The sequence below is a fragment of the Phascolarctos cinereus genome, unplaced genomic scaffold (genome assembly GCF_003287225.1).
Source record: "Phascolarctos cinereus isolate Bilbo 61053 unplaced genomic scaffold, phaCin_HiC Scaffold_5;HRSCAF=322, whole genome shotgun sequence".
In the NCBI taxonomy this organism is placed as follows: Eukaryota; Metazoa; Chordata; class Mammalia; order Diprotodontia; family Phascolarctidae; genus Phascolarctos; species Phascolarctos cinereus.
Window position 1 is genome coordinate 231,980,622 of NW_027555958.1, and position 19,021 is coordinate 231,999,642.

The 19,021-nt window shown below is 44.6% G+C and overlaps 2 protein-coding genes across 6 annotated transcripts in view; one reads left to right on the plus strand and one right to left on the minus strand.

The window, feature by feature from the left end:
- The window catches only part of TAF8 (TATA-box binding protein associated factor 8), a 34,358-nt gene extending 27,043 nt beyond the window's left edge, over window positions 1-7,315 (minus strand). Inside the window, exons 1-2 of one of the 3 annotated variants that reach the window (XM_078155364.1) lie at window positions 7,224-7,315; window positions 3,401-3,557 (exon numbers count right to left, since the gene is read on the minus strand). In XM_078155364.1, coding sequence (XP_078011490.1) covers window positions 3,401-3,413 — 13 coding nt within the window. In that variant the 5' untranslated portion in view covers window positions 3,414-3,557; window positions 7,224-7,315. Of the gene's footprint in view, window positions 1-3,400; window positions 3,558-4,587; window positions 4,687-4,927; window positions 4,947-7,223 lie in introns of those variants that run through there. The other 2 variants (XM_020979743.2, XM_020979742.2) reach the window with 2 other exon arrangements.
- Window positions 6,850-19,021, plus strand: part of CCND3 (cyclin D3) — a 121,416-nt gene continuing 109,244 nt past the window's right edge. For 2 of the 3 annotated variants that reach the window (XM_020979745.2, XM_020979746.2), the window contains exon 1: window positions 6,866-7,230. The gene's annotated coding sequence lies outside the window, so the exon portion shown is untranslated. Of the gene's footprint in view, window positions 7,231-19,021 lie in introns of all 3 variants that reach the window. The other variant, XM_078155366.1, reaches the window with a different exon arrangement.

The window sequence follows — 19,021 nt, forward strand, 5'->3', positions numbered from 1 at the left end:
GCATAGAATATATGGTGGCAAGCTGGTAGTGAGTAGAGCAGGAGTCAGGAAGACCTGAGTTCAAATTTGACCTCAGAAATTTATTAAATGTGCGACCCTGGGCAGGCCACTTAACCTCTTTCTGCCTCAGTTTCCTCATCTATAAAATGGGGATAATAATAGCACCTCCCTTCCAGGGTTGTTGTGAGGATCAAATGAGATAATAATTGTAAAGCGCTTAGCACAGTGCCTGGCACAGAGTAAGTTCTATATGAATGTCAGCTACCATTAGTGGCATAGGGTGAATTTGGACAGGCAAACTGTAGAATGCCATAGAAGTAAAAGAAAAAACAAAAGACAGGTGAAGACAGTCATTCTACACTTTAATCCTGTCCCTACAACCCACCTAAATGAGACAGCTCATCAGTGTAACCAACTACCACGGCATTCATACAAAACAAGATCCCTAACCCTTTGCTGTCTAGTGCTGGTTACAAAAGATTCAGCAACACCTCAGTTCTGACAGTTCTTTTACCAGAGTACAACCCTATTACAATTTTCTCTTCAACTTCACCCTTTCCAATATTTGTCCCCTCTTAGAAGATGATATGATTGTCAGTTCTGTGACCATAGTCACTGGAAAAAAAAAAACCAACTGAAGAGAACTTCCTAATAGTTAAGATTTTTAAATCCTGCAATGAGTTTCAAGAGCACCAGAGGTCTTTACAATTTGAATTCTTATCTAGGATTGCTTTATTCGATTAATTAGGGGAGCTTTAAGTGACATGGCAATATTAACACTGAAACATGTTGTAGGTGCAGAATTAGCTAAATGAAACCACAACAAACACCTTAAATCTCAAGATTTTTTCTTTGTTAAATGTGTCATGAAACTTAGTACTTAATTATGTAATACACAATTATCTAAATTGTTTCAAGTAACCTAGTTCTGTCTCCCTAATAAAACAATAAACTCACCAGTACTCACTGTCCTTCTCTCGTAACCCTCATAGCACATAGTAGAGTACCAGGCACATGACTCAGTAACCATAAGTAAACCTCCCACCAAAACAGATCACAACTCAACATCGCTAGGCTTGCTTTATATTCCATATGGTCACCCACTCAAGCTACCTTGCAATCCATCTTGCCTCCACTTCCTCTCCTCTCAATCTCTTCTTAATCCCCCTAAAATCCAGTTTCCAACATCATCATTCCACCAAAACCGTTCTCTCCAAAGTTACCAGTGGTCTCCTAATTGTCAAATCCAATGGCCTTTTCTTAATCCTCATTCTTCTTGATCTCTCTGCAGCCTCTGACATTGTGGATCATCCTCTCCTCCTTGATACTCTCTTTTCTCGAGGTTTTTGCCACTCTCCTCTGGTTCCTCTCCTCCCTATCTTCTCAGTCTCCTTTGCTGGACCCACTACCTATGGATGTCCCTCAGGGCCTCTTCTCTTCTCCTTCTATACTTCAGCCATTGGGCTTCAATGATTCTGGAGGAGTAAGGGTGACAACTTTGCTCAGCTCTACCTCACTCATATCCAATTCACAGGCAAATCAAGCTCATGGTCCTCTTCAAGAATGAAGGACGAACAATAACAATAACAACTTCACTTGGTGATCTCATCAGTTCTCTAAGAGTTAATTATCATCTCTCAAACCTACCTATCCTGCCCTAACCTCAGCTGACCTCCAGTTTTGCATCTCCAACTGCCTTTCAGATATCTTGAACTGGATGTCCAGTAGACATCTGAAGCTCAAAATGGCCAAAACTGAGCTCATTATCCTTTCCCCTAAATCCTCACCCCTTGAAAACTTGGCATACTCTGCTCCTCCCTATTTCTCACCACCCATATCCAAGCTGTTGCCGTCAATTCCATCTGCACAACATCTCTCCTCTGACACTGCCACCACCCTGTGAAGGCCCTCATGACTTCACATCTGGCCTACTGAAATAGCCTGATTGTGAGTGTCACTGCCACAAGTCTCTCCTCACTCCAATCTATCCTCCACTCAATTGCCAAAACGATTTTCCTGAAGTGCAAAAATCTGACCACGTCACCTCCCTAGTCAATAAACTCAACCGCCTGCCTCTTACTTTCAGGATCAAATACAAAATCCTGTCTTCATTCAAAACCCTTCAAACCTGTCCTCCACCTCTAACCTTTTCAGCCTTCTCACACCTTGCTCCCCAACACGGACTCTTCAATCCAGTGACCCTGGCCTCCTGGCTGTTCCTCAAATAAGACACTCATCTCTTGGCTGTGGTCATTTTCTCAAACTGCTCCCCATGCTTGTAATGTTCTCTCTCCTCATCTCTACCTGCTGGATTCCTTGGCTTCAACTAAAATCCCACCCTCTGCAGAAGCCTTTCCCAACCTCTCTAAATCCTAGCACTTCTCTCTTTTATTTCCCATTTCTCCTGTTCCTATTTCTATTCACTTAATTATTTCCTATTTACCCTGTATTGTTTGTACATATTTGTTTGTATGTTGTCTCCCCCATTAGAATATGACCTCCTTGAGGGCAAGGACTGTCTTTTGCCTCGTTTGTATATGCAGCACTTAGCATAGCACCTGGCATTTAGAAGGTACTTAATAAATGCTTTCTGCACCTCCGCACTCCAGAAGCCATGACCCCAATTCTTGGGGAAATTAATCTACCTAACTTTGGGATTTCTATCCAGAGGCTGAAATATCTTGAGTAGGGAAGGCAAACTTGCCTCCCCTACTATATTTGCACAGACCCAGACCAGAGCAAGTCAGGCTATGCTTTACATTCCATCTAGCCATCCATGATGGCCACCTTGCCAACTGCCTGGCCAATGTACAAATACCCTCCTTTTTTTTTTTCTACTTCTTGACTGGGAACAGTAATCAATAGTACCACACCTTTTGGAAAGGGCATGTTAATTGATCGCCCTACGGATCAACTCACCATTCCAGTAATTCCCCAGACCAAAATTCTCTTAACTACCCACCATCCTTTTATAGATAGAATGAACTCATTTAGCTCTCTTTATTACAGAATTTAAGTTCTTTAGGGCAGGACTGCCTTACTTTTTGTATTTGTATCCCTGGTGTTTAACAGAGCACTTAGCATATATAGCAAATGTTTAATAAAGATGTAGTTGTTCATTCATTCACTAAGCCTTAGTTGCTTCATAAGATGCTATTAGAGAAAATAAATTATCTGTTGACCAAGCTTTTGTTGAGTACATCCAAATTTAACCAAGTACATCCCTGGACTCAAATCCAAAAACTCTGAGAACTGCCAGTCTTTATAATCCATTAGCATAGCCATTGAGAATCCAATGAATCTCCATCACAAGGAAGTTTCATGGAGGTAGTACACAATTTTCCAAAAAAATTTAATGGACTGACTTTGCAAAAGGCAGCTAGTATTCTTCCATACTCACAGCTCTGCAACATCTCAGTTAATGTTTCCACCGATGCTTTCTCAGCACTCTCAAACCCAGCCTCCGTCAGCAAGGAGCTCACAACTACCTGTAAGGTCCGCCTCCGTGCCAGGTAGTAGTTGTCTGCAGGGGTGGTGGCCTGCTTGCTTCCTGACCTCTATATGAATCAACAACCAGGGAAAAAAGGTGAAATCACACACTTTAAGAATATAAAATTGACCATCCATGACAGATGGGAGATGAATGATAAATGCCTATCAAAACTTCCATGCAGCAACCCTGCTGTTTAGATTTGTGCTTCTGGCTAACTAGCTTAATTATTGAATGTTCAAGAAGTGCTAAATCTTGGAGGTTAATGATTCCTTCTCTCAAAGTATACTCCAGAATAATACCTCTCCCTCAGTCTCAGAGCTCCCCACTTCACATACAATGAGCAACACTTATAAAAGGTGGGGGTTGGATTTCATTGCCTCTATGTTCCCTGCAACTGCTACAAGTCTTTGATATTATGAAAAGAGATGGGGCCCAGGTGGCCCAGTGGATGGAGCCCTGGGGCCTGCAGTCAGGAAAACCTGAGTTCAAATCAGGCCTCAGACATTTCTTAGCTGTGTAACCCTAGGTAAGTCATGTCACCGTTTGCCTCAGTTTCCTCATCTGTAAAATGAACTGGAGAAGGCCATGGCAAACCACTCCGGCATCTTTGCCAAGAAAACCCCAAATGGGGTCACGAAGAGCCAGTCACGAATTAAACTACTTAAAAACAATAGAAACAGTATTCTTCTCAGCTATCACAGGGCCAAGTAATATAAAACACCGAGGTAGCAAAAGGCTACCTTAACAATAACCACGCTGAAATGTCCTTTTAAATCCCCCAGCAGCTGGTTTTTCGATTGGCCAAAAATCGGGCCAATAAAGAGAGAAGGGAGGGCAGCTTGAGCCAATTAGGAGCTTTCTCCGAATCCCCGCCTCCTATTGGGAACTAGCCAATTGAGAACTCCGGTCGCCAAGGACTAAAGGAGGTGGGGGGAGGGGTATGCCAGAAGGTGAGGCCTTTGCTCCGGTCAGAGTCGTTCAGTGCGGGAACTGACTCCAGGGACCCCTCATCCCGCAATCTTTGTGTTGCTTCGTTTTGCTGAGACCAGGGACTAAGCCCTCATGCCCACTATCCCCCCGCCTCTGGTCCTTACCGCTCCTGAGCCACCGGCTCCGGCAGTTCCAGCTGTGTCAGCCATCTTGAATACCTGAGAATGTGCGTGTGCGCAAGGCAGCCTGGGAACTGTAGTCCAAGACGGAAGTGGAGTGGTGCAAGGGAGAAGGAGGAGGAGAAGGAGGGAGAGGGGTCGAGCTTATAGCTCCAGTTTCCAAAGGTGGGCGGTTGTGGTGGGTGTGGCAAGAGTCTGTGGCTCACTTGGCCTTCCACGGGAGGAAGGAGAGCATACAGGTTTATTAGTGTACTTGGGAGAGAAAGCCTGGGAAAAGCGCCCTCAGGTGACAGTAGGAAAGGGAACTTAGATGCGTTTCGTTTACCATTTAAACCCCAGCAGCTTCATAGCCTCGTAGAGCAGAGAGACCTGAGTCCCCGGATCACAGGTCTTGGACTTGAGGACACGGAATTCTTAAGCTTTTTTTTTTCTTTTTTTGGTGCCACGGACCTCTTCTCAATGCGTAAGAATACAGAGGATCCCAATTACACTGAATACAGATAATAAAGTTAAAACAATCATGTTCATGAACCCCAGGTTTAAAAAACCTCTGCTAATTTAAAAAATTCTGAGGTGCTACTTCGAACCTATTGGATTGGCTAATAGGACAGAAGGGGTGAGTGACAAATGTTGGAGGGGATGTGGGAAAATTGAGACATAAGTGCACTGTTGGTGGCTTGTAAACTGATTAAACTTTTCTGTAGAGCAATTTGGAACTGTGTCCAGGGGGCTATGAAACCACTACACCACTACCACCACAATACCACTATATCCCAAAAGAGATTAAAAAAAAAAAAGGAAAAGGACCTATGTGTAGGAAAATATTTATAGCGGCTCTTTTCTGATGGCAGGGAGTTGGGAATTGGAAATTGAGAGGATGCCCATCAATTGGGGAATGGCTGAACAAATTGTATTGTGTGATTGTGATGGAATGCTATTGTGCTATAAGAAATGGTGAGCAGGATGCTCTCAGAGAAACCTGGAGGGATTTACATGAACATATGTAGAGTGAAGAGAGTAGAGCCAGGGGAATATTGTACACTAATAACAATAATGTAGGATGATTAGCTGTGAATGACTTAACTATTCTCAGCAATGCAATGATCCAAGCCAGTTCTGAAGGACTTATGATGTAAAATGCTATCCATCCCCAGAGAAAAAACTGATGGTGTCAGAATACAGATGGAAGCATACTTTTTTTTCTTTTACTTTTTCTTGAGGTTTTTATTTTGGTCTATATTTTCTTTTACAATATGACTAATATGGAAATATGTTTTGCCATGACTACACATGGATAACCTATTTCAAATTGGGGTGGGGAGGGAGGGAGAGAATTTGGAACTCTAAATTTTTTAAATGAATGTTAAAAGTTGTTTTTACATGTAATTGGGGGGAAATAAAATACTAAATAAATAATAAAAAAAACCTTCTGCTTTAGCGGAACCTTTGAAATAATGTAGTTCAGCTCTTCCCTTCCCCCCATTTTACAGAACTGGAAACCGAGGCCTGGCGTGCACAAGGTGACAGAGATCCAAGTCTCCAATGCTCTTTCCACTTCACTCTTTTGAAACCACACCCCTCGCCAGCAGTCAATCGACAAGCATGTTTGGATCCCAAACTTTCTGCCCTGCGTCCTAGAGGTTACTAAGACTTCAGTAACTAGTAAGAGCTCCACCCCTTCACAACGAACTCTGCAGCTGTTTTAGAGTTTGGAGATCAATCCCTTCATCCACAAAACCGCAGAATATACGAACTAGAAGGAACCTGATTATTTAGGACCATAGTATTCAGCGCAGGAAGGGGCCTTAGAGGTCATTTCGCCTAACCTTTTTATTTGACAGGGGAAAAAGAAAACTGCAATTCAGAGGGGCAGCGATGTGATCAAAATTATATACAATTAAGTAGCAAAGCCAGGCATCACTCGAATCTAGGTCTTTTGACACTTACCACCTTTGGACCAGGACAATGCACCGCCCACTACAGAGTACTCTGCGGTAGCGGAGTCGCTGCTTTACTAACGAGGAAAGACGATTTTGAAGTCTCTAAAACCAAGACGGAACCCTTTCTTACACGGAAGGTGACAACACTGCACCCTTCACGCCCACACCTGTGCTTGAGCTGTCCTGGGGGCAACGAGGCCCCGTCACCTCCCCCTACCCCTTCCCTCTGCTCTGAAAAGCAGGAGCCAGGGGGCGGGGTCCCCTCGGGTTCTGTGCGCACCCGGGAGTTTGAATCGGGGGCAGCCCCTAGACCGCTTGCCCACTCAGCGGTGTTAGCAGTCTCTGGAGAGGGGGTAACGGGGGAGAAGAGAGGGGGGCGCGATACCTCTGTACAGCAGGAACCCACAGCCCCCTCCGTCTCCCCCCGCCCCCTCCTCCCCACTTCCTGCCCGACTTCAAACGTCGAATCCCTAGCGCAGCACCGAAATTGTAAACACCCCGCTCTAGCGCGGAGGAGGGGTCGAGATTGAAGCGGTTTGGGGCAGGTATGGAGCGATCTTTTCCTCCACTCCCCACTTCCAGCCCTGTGTCAGTGACGAGCCTACCCCAAGGACACAATTCTGGAGCTGGAGCGTTCATGCCAGGAGGAAAAGGGTGCGAAGAGTCGACTCCGGGACTCACCTGTTAGGTAGGCAGCTGAGCTGTCGGAGGGAACAGGTCTGGGGGAGGTGGAGCTCAAAACTAGTTCGTGCAGATTTCCAGCCACTGACTGGGGTCAGCCCTGATTCCCTGGGAGCACAAAGGGCTGGCTGATTGTACAGCCCAAAGGAAAAAGGCGTCTTGGGGGGGAAATCCCAGTTTAAGGGGGATGGGGAGGGCTCTGAAGAATTGGGGCTGTGAAATCTAAGGAGGGACTCCAAAGTAGCTCCCAAGGTCTGAGAACTTGGAAGGGAAGCTGATTTTCCCTCTGGTCCCCCAACACCCGTTTACCTCAGTCATTTTTCTTATCATTTAAACGAGGGTATTATTGATCTCAAACGTCCCTTGGAGCTCTAAATCCTATTATTTTTCTGTCCTGTAGATAGGATACCCGTTCACCGTCTCCCAGACAAAAGGTCAGAGTGCCTGTTCTGGGTTCTAGGACCCCAAGCTGTGTATGGCAATTCAGATATATATGTATATTTGAATATGTGTATATGTGTGAATATATGTATGTATGTGTGTATATATATTTATATACATAGTTAGGGCCTAGGCTGTGCACAGCACCGTGCCAGAGACACTAAAAATACAGAGATGAATAGTAAACAATCCCTGCCTACAACGGTTTGCTTACAGTCTAATAGGGGAATAGTTCTACCCTTTAGCTCGTTCCTTTCTTCCACACTGACCTGCTGCCGTCCCCAGATTTCTAGAGCTTGCATTATTCAAAAAATGCCTATGCATCAGGGAAACTTAATAACTAATTTAGTCCAAAGAGTCACTAGGGTGGGTTCTGGTCACAATTCTGTCCCATCCAATGTCCAAAGGTAGACTCCCTATGCCTGGCTGGATGTTACCTCCTACTTTGGTGCCTTGATTCCTCCCTTCTCAGATTTCTTATAACTTTTTACCCGAAACTTTCCTTTGCAGTTATCATGATTTCTCTTGTATCATAGTTAATTGGGTATGTCTTTCCCTGCTGTTAGATTTTAAATCCTTCATTAGCAGGTCCTATGTTTCATCTATTTTTGTATCACCAGCAGCTAACAGTAGTGCTTTGCATATGGTAGCTTCATAAATATTTAAGTGGAATTAAATTGACTGATCAGTCCTTGGCATCTACTTAATGAGCAAGTAATGTTACCTGCTTCTTTTCACCACACAAAGTGTTTGAGGATGTCAATGAAAGACAAGAACTGAAGAAAAAAGTAATGTGTACTTATTTTAGAAAGGGAAGACAAGAAACAGAGGAGAGAGGGGTTATTGCTCAGCTTTTGGACTAGGGGCTGCAACCACAGAGCTAGAGATCTCCATCCTGGTAGCTACCTCTCTTCCAAGAACCAAATGTATACTTTTATTAGGGTTCAGGACTATGAGGAGACAAACCACACAGTAGGCCTACCCCTAAGGGATCATCTTCTTTTCTTTGGGGTTCCAGGACTGCCCGTTCCCTCAAATCTTGGCCGAAGAGCCACCCAGCTTGTTGCTCTTAAAGAGCCTGCTCTGGGCAAGAGAAATAGAGGTTGTGCCTCTGAGATCTCCAGCCAAATAGCCTGGTGTAGTGGATAGAATATTGGGTTTGCATCCTTAACTCTTTTGTCTGAGTCTGCCTCTGCCACTTACCAGTTCTGTGACCTTAGATATTTCACTCTGCCTTTGTGGACCTTAGTTTCCTCATCTGTAAAATGATAAGGTCTTCCAGCTCTAAATCTCATGATCCTATATTTTCTCTTCTGGATTAACCTGTTAAAACCTAGTGTCCATGCAGACTCCTTGTCTTTTTTTGATGTCTGGAACACGCTAGGGTCTGAGATAACCAAGCAACTCAGATGCAAAATTCAGGGTCCTGTGCCCTTAACTCACTGACAATTCTGGTAGTGAGGTTTTGAACAAACCAGGACCCTAACTTGCGTCCAGATCAAATACTCCTTAAGGGTCCTCCTCTTGCTTCCTCTTATTTCTTTTCTCTGTTTGGCTCAACCAGGGGACACTCATTTGATCATGCTGGATTGGGCATAGGCCAGCACTTGGGAGGTGAGCAATTCAACAAACAATTGTTAATGTTGAGGACGCTACACTAGGCACTGAAAGAAATAAGAAGAGAGATAAGACATTATGTCTGACCTCAGAGAGCTTACTCTCTAGCTTAGCACAGTGATTGGCATTTAGTAATGCTTTTAAAATGTTGTATTCCTCTGCCTAGCATAAATAATACAGCTATCATTTATGTAGCACTTTAAAGTTTACAAAGCATTTTACAAATATTTGTCTCATTTCATCCTTACAATGACCCTGACAGTTGGATGACATTATTATCCCTATTTTAGAGATAAAGAAACTGAATGCCGAGGCTAAGTAATTTGCCCAGGGTCTCACAACCATTAAGTGTCTAAGTTTGGATTTGAACTCAGGACTTCCTGACTCCAGACCCAGTACTCTAGCCACTGCACCATCTTGCTTCCTAATAGGAAAGTTATGATAACTTCAAGGTGAAATGGAACATTGGTACATTAGAGGAGCTCAGCACCGTGCTGGATGAGGAGCACAGTGCTGAATGAGGAGCACAATGCTGGATGAGGAGCATGGCCCAGTGCTGGATGAGGAACACAATACTGTATGAGGAGCACATTGCTAGATGAGGAGCCCAGCCCAGTGCTGGATGAAATCTGAAGAGGAGGGAAGAAAGCCTTTTCTGACTGGAGATCAAGAAAGGCTTCATGGAGGAGGTGGCATTAAAGGCTAAGGAGGATTTCAACAGGAGTTAGGGGAAGGGCAGCATTCCAGGCTCCAGGAGTGGCATCAGCCAAAGCACCAGGCAGGACCATGCAGATGTATGACGAACAGCAAGCAGTCACTTTGGCTGAAGCATAATTTGATAAGATAAGTGAAAGAAGACTGAAAAGATAGGATGGAGCCATATTGTGGAGAACTTTGATTTTAGTCTAAAGAGTTTGGACTTTATTTGGGAGAGAGAGAGGAAAGGAATAAGCATTAGTATAGTGCCCACCATGTGCCAGGCACTGTGCTAAGCACTTTACAAATATTATCTTATATGATCCTCACAGCAACCCTATGAGGGAGGTGCTGTTTCTAGTCCCATTTTACAATCAAGGAAACTGAGGCAAACAGTTGCCCAGAGTCACACAACTTACTATTTGAGGTTGGACTTTAATGCAAGTCTCTCCGATGCCAAGCCCAGCATTTTGCCTATTGGTAGGTATTAGGGAACCATTGTAGGGTTTTGAGTAGAGATATGATATGATCGGATCTGAGCGTGGGGAAGACTGAACTGGTATCAGTGTGAAGTATGGATTTGACGAACTACGGGTGAGGCTGGAAGGAATAAGACCAGAACACCAGTTCCCAATAAATTCCCAAAATTATTTCTTATATATATTATAAAGGAGGGTTTAGGAGCAGCGATAAGCTCTGGCAAGGTTCAGAAGACACCTCCCCATCTCTGTTGTTCACTTCCTATGAGAAGCCCTAAGGGGTCTGAGAATAGATCCCAGAGACTGGATATCACTGAAATGATATATTTCTTAATATTACTTTCTTGATACTACCTTGCAAATGTGCTTCCCCAAATTTATCTTGCTCACCCAGAAAAGAAAAAGGCAGCTATTCCATGAGGGATTGAAGGAAAAAATCTTCTCAACTGGGTGTTTAAGAAATTAGAAAGCTCTGAGTTAGGAAGACACTGGCACCACCTTTTCTGCCAATCTTTAAGCACATCCATGACCTTCCGTGCTCTTGCCACTAGCCCAGGGGTGGGGAACCTGCCCTAGCCCCTCCAATTTATTTAGGTTGGAAGAGGAAAGGTTCACTTTGGTGGCTGTAATGAGGAATAAAATTAGGAAACTCCTGAGAAGTTTGATCTCCAGGTGTCAGACCTAAGAACCAGGTAAGGGGCAAGAGAAGTTGGAAGAATTCTCGCTAGATGATTTTCCTGCTTCCCAGGCAGCCGACCAACAGTTGTGTTCCATTACTTCTCTGGAAGTCTGAAATGCTTAGAGCACTACAACTTCCATGGATCAGGCTAGGAAACTGCTCATGATGCCAGGTCTCTAAGGCAGAATTTCCATGGATTCAAGCCGCAGTGCTTTCCACAAGCCTGGTTTCTCTCTACGGTTGTCCTGTTTCAGTCATAAGTCTTAGAGTGTCTCTACTTTGTATGTCTGGTGTCTGTGTTTAATCAAAGGCGGAAGGGGTAAATTTGGATGGGTAGTCTGATGTAATAAATAAAGCAAGAGACCTGGAGTCAAGAAGACTTGGAATCATGTGACTCTGGGCAAGTCACTTAACCTCTGTTTGCCTTGGTTTCATCTTTAAAATGAAGAAGTTGGACTCTATGACTTCAAAGGTCCTTTCTAGCTCTGAAAGTATGATCCTGTCGTTTGCAGGGAAGAGGCAAAGATTAGGGTTGGCCCAACTTTTGACAATAGGAAGTCATAGGATGTTATCATGGATTGGTAGATTTCAGAATACAACCCCTTTCTGACTCCCCACTGCTTTGGGAGGAAAAAGCAAGGAGGAAGTCAATATGAGGGTATTGGAGAGATGGCAGACAAAGAGAGCTGCAGTTCTCTCCCAACATATTCCCCTTCAATTCAGAGCATCAGAATCTGAGAACCGCGAAGGACACGAGGGACAGTTAGTCCAATCCATTCCTGGCTGAGATTCCCTTCTACAGCATTCTCAGAAAGTGGTCATTCACCCTCACGTCCACCCCCTACTTGAAGACTTCAAGTGACAGGGAGCCCCCTCCCCCTTCCTAAGGCAGCTTCTTCTACTTTTAGACAGGTCTAATCGCTAGAATATTTGCCCTTACATGGACACAAAGTCTGTCTCTTTGCAACTTCTCATTGTTCCGAGGTATCCCTTTCTGGGGCCAAGCAAAAGAAGTCCAAACCGTTTTTCCACAGGATAATCCAGAGGCTCGAAGACGGCTATTATATACCTGTGGAGTCCTCTCCTCCGGGCTGAACATCCCCATTTCCTTCTGCTTATCCTCCTATGGCTCAGTCTCAAAGTCCTTCTCATTCTGGCCACCCCTCCTCAGCATGCTCTCGAGCTTCCTGATCAGTGATGCCCACAACTAAACACAGTCCTTTCAATGTGGCCGAGCTCAGACAGAGGACCCAGCTCCCAGGTCCTCAGAGAGGACCCTGCCTCTCTCTTCCTACTGCCCAAGATCGCTCTGGCCTTTGTGGCGGCTGTATGTCACTATGACTCATACTAAGTTTACAATCCACTAAAACTCCCCAATCTATCCTTTTCCCATGGATGTTATTGTCTAGCCAAACCTCCCCCACCTTGGCCTCAGTAAGCTGATTTGCAACGCATTTTGTAGGATTTCGCATTTATCTCTATTATCCCTTTATTCTATTACTTGACTGGCTTCAAACGCTCCACTGGCTTACAGATCTCTAGTTCCTGAGCTCCAGAGGGGCAGGGAGGTAGATTTCGGCTGTCTGCCTACACACCACAGTGGGGAATGAGTTGTACTCTTAAGCAACCGCACAGCGGAAGCTCGGGGTGGGGTAAGGGTTAGGGGAGGGTACTGGGCCAGTGCCAAGTTTCCTTTTCCCAGCTGAGCAGCACATGTGTTTACCTCACCCTCAGAGATATTTAAAGTTTAAACCCTGTGGGTTCCAGGCAGGAACTGAGGCAACGTGTCATAGGGTGGGTCTTTGGATAGAACCCCAGGAAATTAGAAATGGGTATTATCTGCATTAATGGGAATGGTGCCTGATAACCTGTGCAAGGTCTTGTACTCCAACACTTCCTTTTCATCTCTCTTTTATGTCCTTCTATCCAGCCTTCCTTCATTACTCGCCACATCCCTGGCTCACCAATTCCCTCTACCCCAAATCCCTTCGGGTATGTGAAGAATAGGCAAATACGTGACTATCAAATGAAACAATCAGATTCCCAGAAGTAGCATCACCTATTGACTAGAGAGAGAGGTAGGGCCTCCCTCGCCACTAGGAAGTATCTGAGGCTAGATTTGAACTCAGCTCTCCCTGACTCCAGGACTAGCACTCTATCCCTTTCACGACCTAGCTGCCTCAAGGGAAGGCTGAGGAAAAGCCCAAATGTTTCAAAGACTTTTAAGAAAATTAAGATGTAACGCTAAGACGACACAGTGGATAGAACATCAGCCCTTGTGTCAGGAGGACCTGAGTTCAAATGCAGCTTCAGACACTTACTAGCTGTGTGACCCTGGGCAAGTCACTTAACCCTGACTGCCTCTCAGAAACAAAACAATCACACAAACAAAAATATATATGATGCTAAGGTAGGACTACATATACATAGAGGTTCTTGATCGTATGAGGACAGAACAAAGGAAAATGGGCCACAGCAAGGACAACTGATGTTAGACAGAAGGGAAAACTTCCTAACTGAAATTGGGAAATTCTAACTGAATTACATAACCTATAACATTCACAAGTGTCCCTGGGAACCAGATTAAAATATAATTAGAAAATATTTAACAAAACAAATGAAAATACAGTAAAACGTAGATAATGTTAATGTGTGATATTCTAAGTCAATGTGCACCTGAGGTTTAGTGGCCCTGTTCTATTTGAGTTTGACACCACTGCTTTACAAGTGGAAGAACTTGAGTATATTATTCATGAAAAAGAAAAAAACTTAGGAGTGGCAGGATAACTGTCTTCAAGCACCTCAAGGGTAATCAGCATAAGAATAATGGATCCCACTTCTCTAGAACTTGATAGCTTTATAAGCAGCTGGAAGCCAAGAAGATCTGGGTTTAAATACTGCATCTGGCACATATTGGCTGTGTGACCCTGGACAAGTCACTTAACCTTTCAGTTCTCTAGGCAACTCTATCAAACTATATGTTGCAGAGATAGTGCTGACCCGCTTTGGTAGAGGTAAATTTCCTCACCAATGGGTTCCTTTGGACCAGTGAAATCAGAGGACCAGGCCTTAACCAATTCTAGTTTACAAAGCACTTTCTTCACAATACCCCTGTGAAGTTGGTAGTATAAGTATTATTCCCATTCTCCTGATGAGAAAAATGGGCCTCAGAGAAGTTAAGTGACTTACCCACGGCTATACAATGGTAGAACACAGATCATCTGACTTCAAGTCCAGTATTCCTTACAATGGGACAAGCCGTGGTCAGGTTTATTCTCTGTTGTTCCAGAAGACAGGACTAAGAGATTTGAGTAGAGATGCAAGAGTTCAAATTTTGGTTCTACACATGGAAAGGTGTTCTAGCATAAGAGTTGTCAACAATGGAATGAGCTACATTCTTAAAGTAGTGATCTTGTTATCGTATACATTGAAGAAGAATTGGGAATGGCCACTTGTCAGAGTTAAGGGGCAGCTAGATGGCTCAGTGGATAGAGTGCTGGGTCTGGAGTCAGGAAGACACAGTTCACATCTAGCCTCAGACACTTAATAGCTGTGTGACCCTGGGCAATTCACTTCACTCTGTTTGCCTCAGTTTCCTCCATCCATAAAATGAGCTGGAGAAGGAAATGACAAAGCACTCCAGTATCTTTGCCAAGAAAACTCCAAAATGGATCACAAAGAGTCAGACATGACTGAAAAAACAACTAAAACAAAACAGACCTTGGTAAAGTAATTTCCCCTCTCTGGGGAAATTTTTTGCAGTTCTATAAAATGATGGAGTCGAACTAAATCCCTAAGGTGCTGTTGCTGGGGAGGTGGGGAATAGGGTAGATGAAAAGAGAGATTTGAACAGAAGAGTTGGGGAGGAGATGTGGGAAGTACCGACTTGAGCCACTAGATGGGGGTGTTGGGCAGCATCGAGCCGTAGAGGCTCTCCAGATGGGGAAATGTCAGCGCCATGCATGCCCAGTCTTTTGGACCTCCAGCAATCCAGCTTCACTTCTCCTGAGCTGTGATGTCGTTACTCAGGGCTTCTCTCCCGCTTGCTAATGACTCCCTCTGGCTTTCCAGACAACAGACCCTAATTCGGGCCCCAAAACATCAGTCCTCTGGTGTCTGCTGGCTGTCTCCTCAAAGGCTGTTTGGCTAGAAATATCCAATCCCCTTTCAAGGCCCCCATCATCCCCCCACCCCCCCTTTACACATACACACTCCAGCTTCTGTTCCTGGCATGTTTTGAGCTTGGGGGGGGGCGGCAGGAGAGGGGAGAGAGTGGAGGAGGCAGGAGTGGCTCAGACAGAGACAGAATCCTTTTTCCAGGGCAGAGAGCAAGACTTTGCTAACCAGTCTTCCCAACAGCTCATTGGGAAGCATCACAGACCCTCCTTAGAACCAAGACTCACAAAGCAGGGCAGAGAGCCTGGCCAAGCTGACTCCCACGCTAAGAAGGCCATTGCCTAAATAAATCCAAAAATCCTTCAACCCTCAACTGTCCAAGCCAGAAGGGACCTTAGAGACCATTTTAGACCAGGCCTTTCATTTTGCAGAGGGAGGCCCAGAAAGGGGAAAAATTTGCCCAAGGGCACACAGCCAACCAGTGGCAGAGCCTGCACTAAAGCAAATAACAAACATTTGTTAAGCACCTACTATGTGGAAAGCATATGCTGAGCCTAGGGGATAAATTTAGATAAAACAAGATCCCTGTGCTCATGGACCAGAACTGGAATCTAGGAGAAGACAAGGCACGCAAGCATAGCTAGCTATAATATACATGGGGAGAGGTGGGGGATAGCGTTAGCAGCATGTGTAGTAGATAGAACATTTCATCTGGAGTGAGAAAATTGTTCCATCATTTCAATTGTGTCTCAAGTGGACAGAGTGCCAGGTCTGGAGTCATTTTCCTGAGTTCAAATCTAGCCTCAGACACTTACTAGCTGTGTGACCTTAGGAAGTCACTTTACCCTGTTTGCCTCAATTTCCTCATCTGTAAAATGAGCTGGAGAAGGAAATGGCAAGCCACACCAGTATCTTTGCCAAAACAAAACAAAATCCCAAATGGGGTTATGAATCAAAAAAACACCATAGTCCAAATGTTGCCTCAGATGCTTCCTACCTATTCAACCCTGGGAAAGTCACTTAACCTCTGCCTGCCTCAGTTTCTTCATCTGTTAATTGAAAGGATTGCACTCAAAGGCCTCCAAGGCCCTTTCCAGCTCAAAATCTATGGTGCTAAGAGGCCTAGACCTTTGATTTCATTGGTGTAAGGAAATCCCAGTGAAGAAACTTCTAGAAACAATTCAGCCTGTGCTTGCCCTGCAATTTATGGGCTTAGAGAGTTGCTTGGAGACATTGAGGGGTTCAGGGACTTGAACTAACCAGTATTGGATAAATGCATTAGAAAGTTGCAAAACAAGTGCTAATCATGATCATCAGGGAGGGCTTCCCAGGGGAGTTTTCCTGACTCCTATTTCAGTCTCTTTAGAGCTGACCATGGAACTCAAGCCTTCTAAGAGTCCAGGGTTTGGGGGGTTTTTCCCCCTCTTTTGCCCACATTGTGGTGTGATGGGGATCTGCTAAATTGCTTCTTCAGTGCCTCGTTATGGTGTGGAGGTGACCCTGGGATTCTCTAAGACTATGCCAATAGAGTGAAAACTGGAAAAGATTTAGAGGGCCAAGTGACTGATTGTGTACCTGTCATCTGAGGATCAGCTTAGCTTTTTCAATTGCTTTTTGGTCATGGCCACCTCTTTGTGACCTTATCTGGGTTTTTTGTTGTTGTTGTTGTTGGGTTTTCTTGGCAGAGATACCAGTGTGGTTTGCCATTTCCTTCTCCAGCTCATTTTACAGATGAGGAAACTGAGGTAAACAGGGGGAAGTAACTTGCTCAAGGTCACACAACTAGTCTGAGGCTTGGATTCTCTGAAAGTCCCAAAGAACCTTGGAGGTAACAAGTCAGAGTAGTACAGTGGAAAATACACTAGACTGGTAAGCTGGTTCTAGTGTAGATGCCATTAAATTATCACTTCCCCTTCTATGGGCCTAGGTTTCCTCATCTCTCAAATTAAGGGGTTAGCATAGAGGCTAGCATAGAAGATCTCTTAAAGCTCCCTTCTGGTAAATCTAAAAGGCAGGTGAGCCTCTTTGGGGTCATGGATGGTTAGAGAATATGGTCATCAATCAGGCAATAAACATTTTTTAGGGGCCTACTATGTGTCAGGCACTATACTCTGTACTGAGGATACCATGAGAAACCCCAGGTAACCTGAGGACAATTCAGTGTTATCAGGTCAGGGAAGGCAGTTTCATAAGCCTTCCCCCAGAAAAAGAAGACAGGATTTGCCTGCCTCATGTTTCCCCAGTTGCATATACCCATACTCTCCTTCCTTTCAGACTCTCTCTGTTTCCCTCTCTCTTCTCCCTCCCCTTCTGTGGGGGTGCCTGGGTTCTGGGAAAGGAAACCAGCATGCAGGGCATGGAGGTCCAGGTGTTAGACAGGTGCAAGGCAGAGGGAGGAGGAGGTGGAGAAGCAAGTCAGAATCTTAAGGTTGTAGTAGGAAGGGGGAAAAGGAGGATTTGGGAAGTATGGGGATATTCTAGGGAAGAGCTCAGGAGTGTTTATGGAAGGCAGCTAGAGGAGGCCTAAGCTTGTCTAGCTCCTGGAATAACACAGTCATCCAGAGTCTGCACCTATGTGAGAATGATGTTTGACATTTTTGGGTCAAGGGAGGCTCGTGGAATCATAGGACATCAGATCCTAAAGGAACCTTAGAGTCCATCTCAGTGAGCCCCTCCCTTTTGCTGATGAGCAGTCAGAGTTCCAAAGAAAGGAAAGTGACTTGCCTCAGGTCAGCCAGTAAATTAGAGAACTGGGCTAGACCTGGAGCCCAAGCCCTTTCCAAGCATGCCCCAGGCGTGTATCTCTCCTGCAAAGCCACAGTCCTAGTGTTTTCCCTTTTATTTTTTCCTTTTTTTGTCTTTTCTCTTAATTTTAACCTAATAATTTTTTATTACCTTTTACCTAATAATTTTGACCTAATAATTTTCTTATTGCCATTCTCCTTTTATTTCTAATACATTTCTCCTTCCTGATAGGACAGAAGGGCAGTCAGTTCAAGCATAAGATCTATTTTTCTGGGTTAGAGAATATCTGGGTTATAGATACACTATGTATGGATGAGCAAAGGAGGACTACACCGTCCAGCGGCTGGGCTTCTAGTCTTTGCTCAGACGCTGACTTGTTGCAACCTTGTGCTCTCAGTTTTCTTATCTATAAAATGAGCTGGGTGGATTAAATAATTTACGGACTCCCTTCCAGCGCTAAAGATCTAGGATTCTGGAGGTATCATCGTCCCATTACTTATTTAACTTGGCACAGGGGTGGGGAACCTGTGGCCTTAAGGCCAAAAGGCCACACTTAAGGCCCTAGAAGGTGGTATGTGGCCTCAAGGCTGCAGGTTCCCCTCCCCTGGCTTGGCACGACTTTAGAGTCTTAATCGGTCTTTCCCAGGCATTCTGCATTTCACACTCCTTCCAGAAATCATCCAGCCCCTCCTTTGCCCTGGGACCTTTGAGGTCATGGACCTTTTCTGTTGGTTCACTCAGAACTCAAGCAGACCACTCTCTTAAAACTCCTTTGTCCCTAATGTAATAGGGTCCTATCCTCTATGGGCCTCAGGTCGACCCTCTCATCTTAAAAACTTTCCCTCACAGAAACCATGATACATTTGTCAGACTGATTGATTATTACCTTGGACTTCTGGGAAGGAGCCTCAAAAGCTAGGGTTTTCAGTTTGATAGTGTTACTACCTGGAACCCATTCACAGAACGGAGGCAGTGAGAAGGCTATGGTTAGAGTCAAAGGACCTGAATCTGAATTCAGCTCTCTA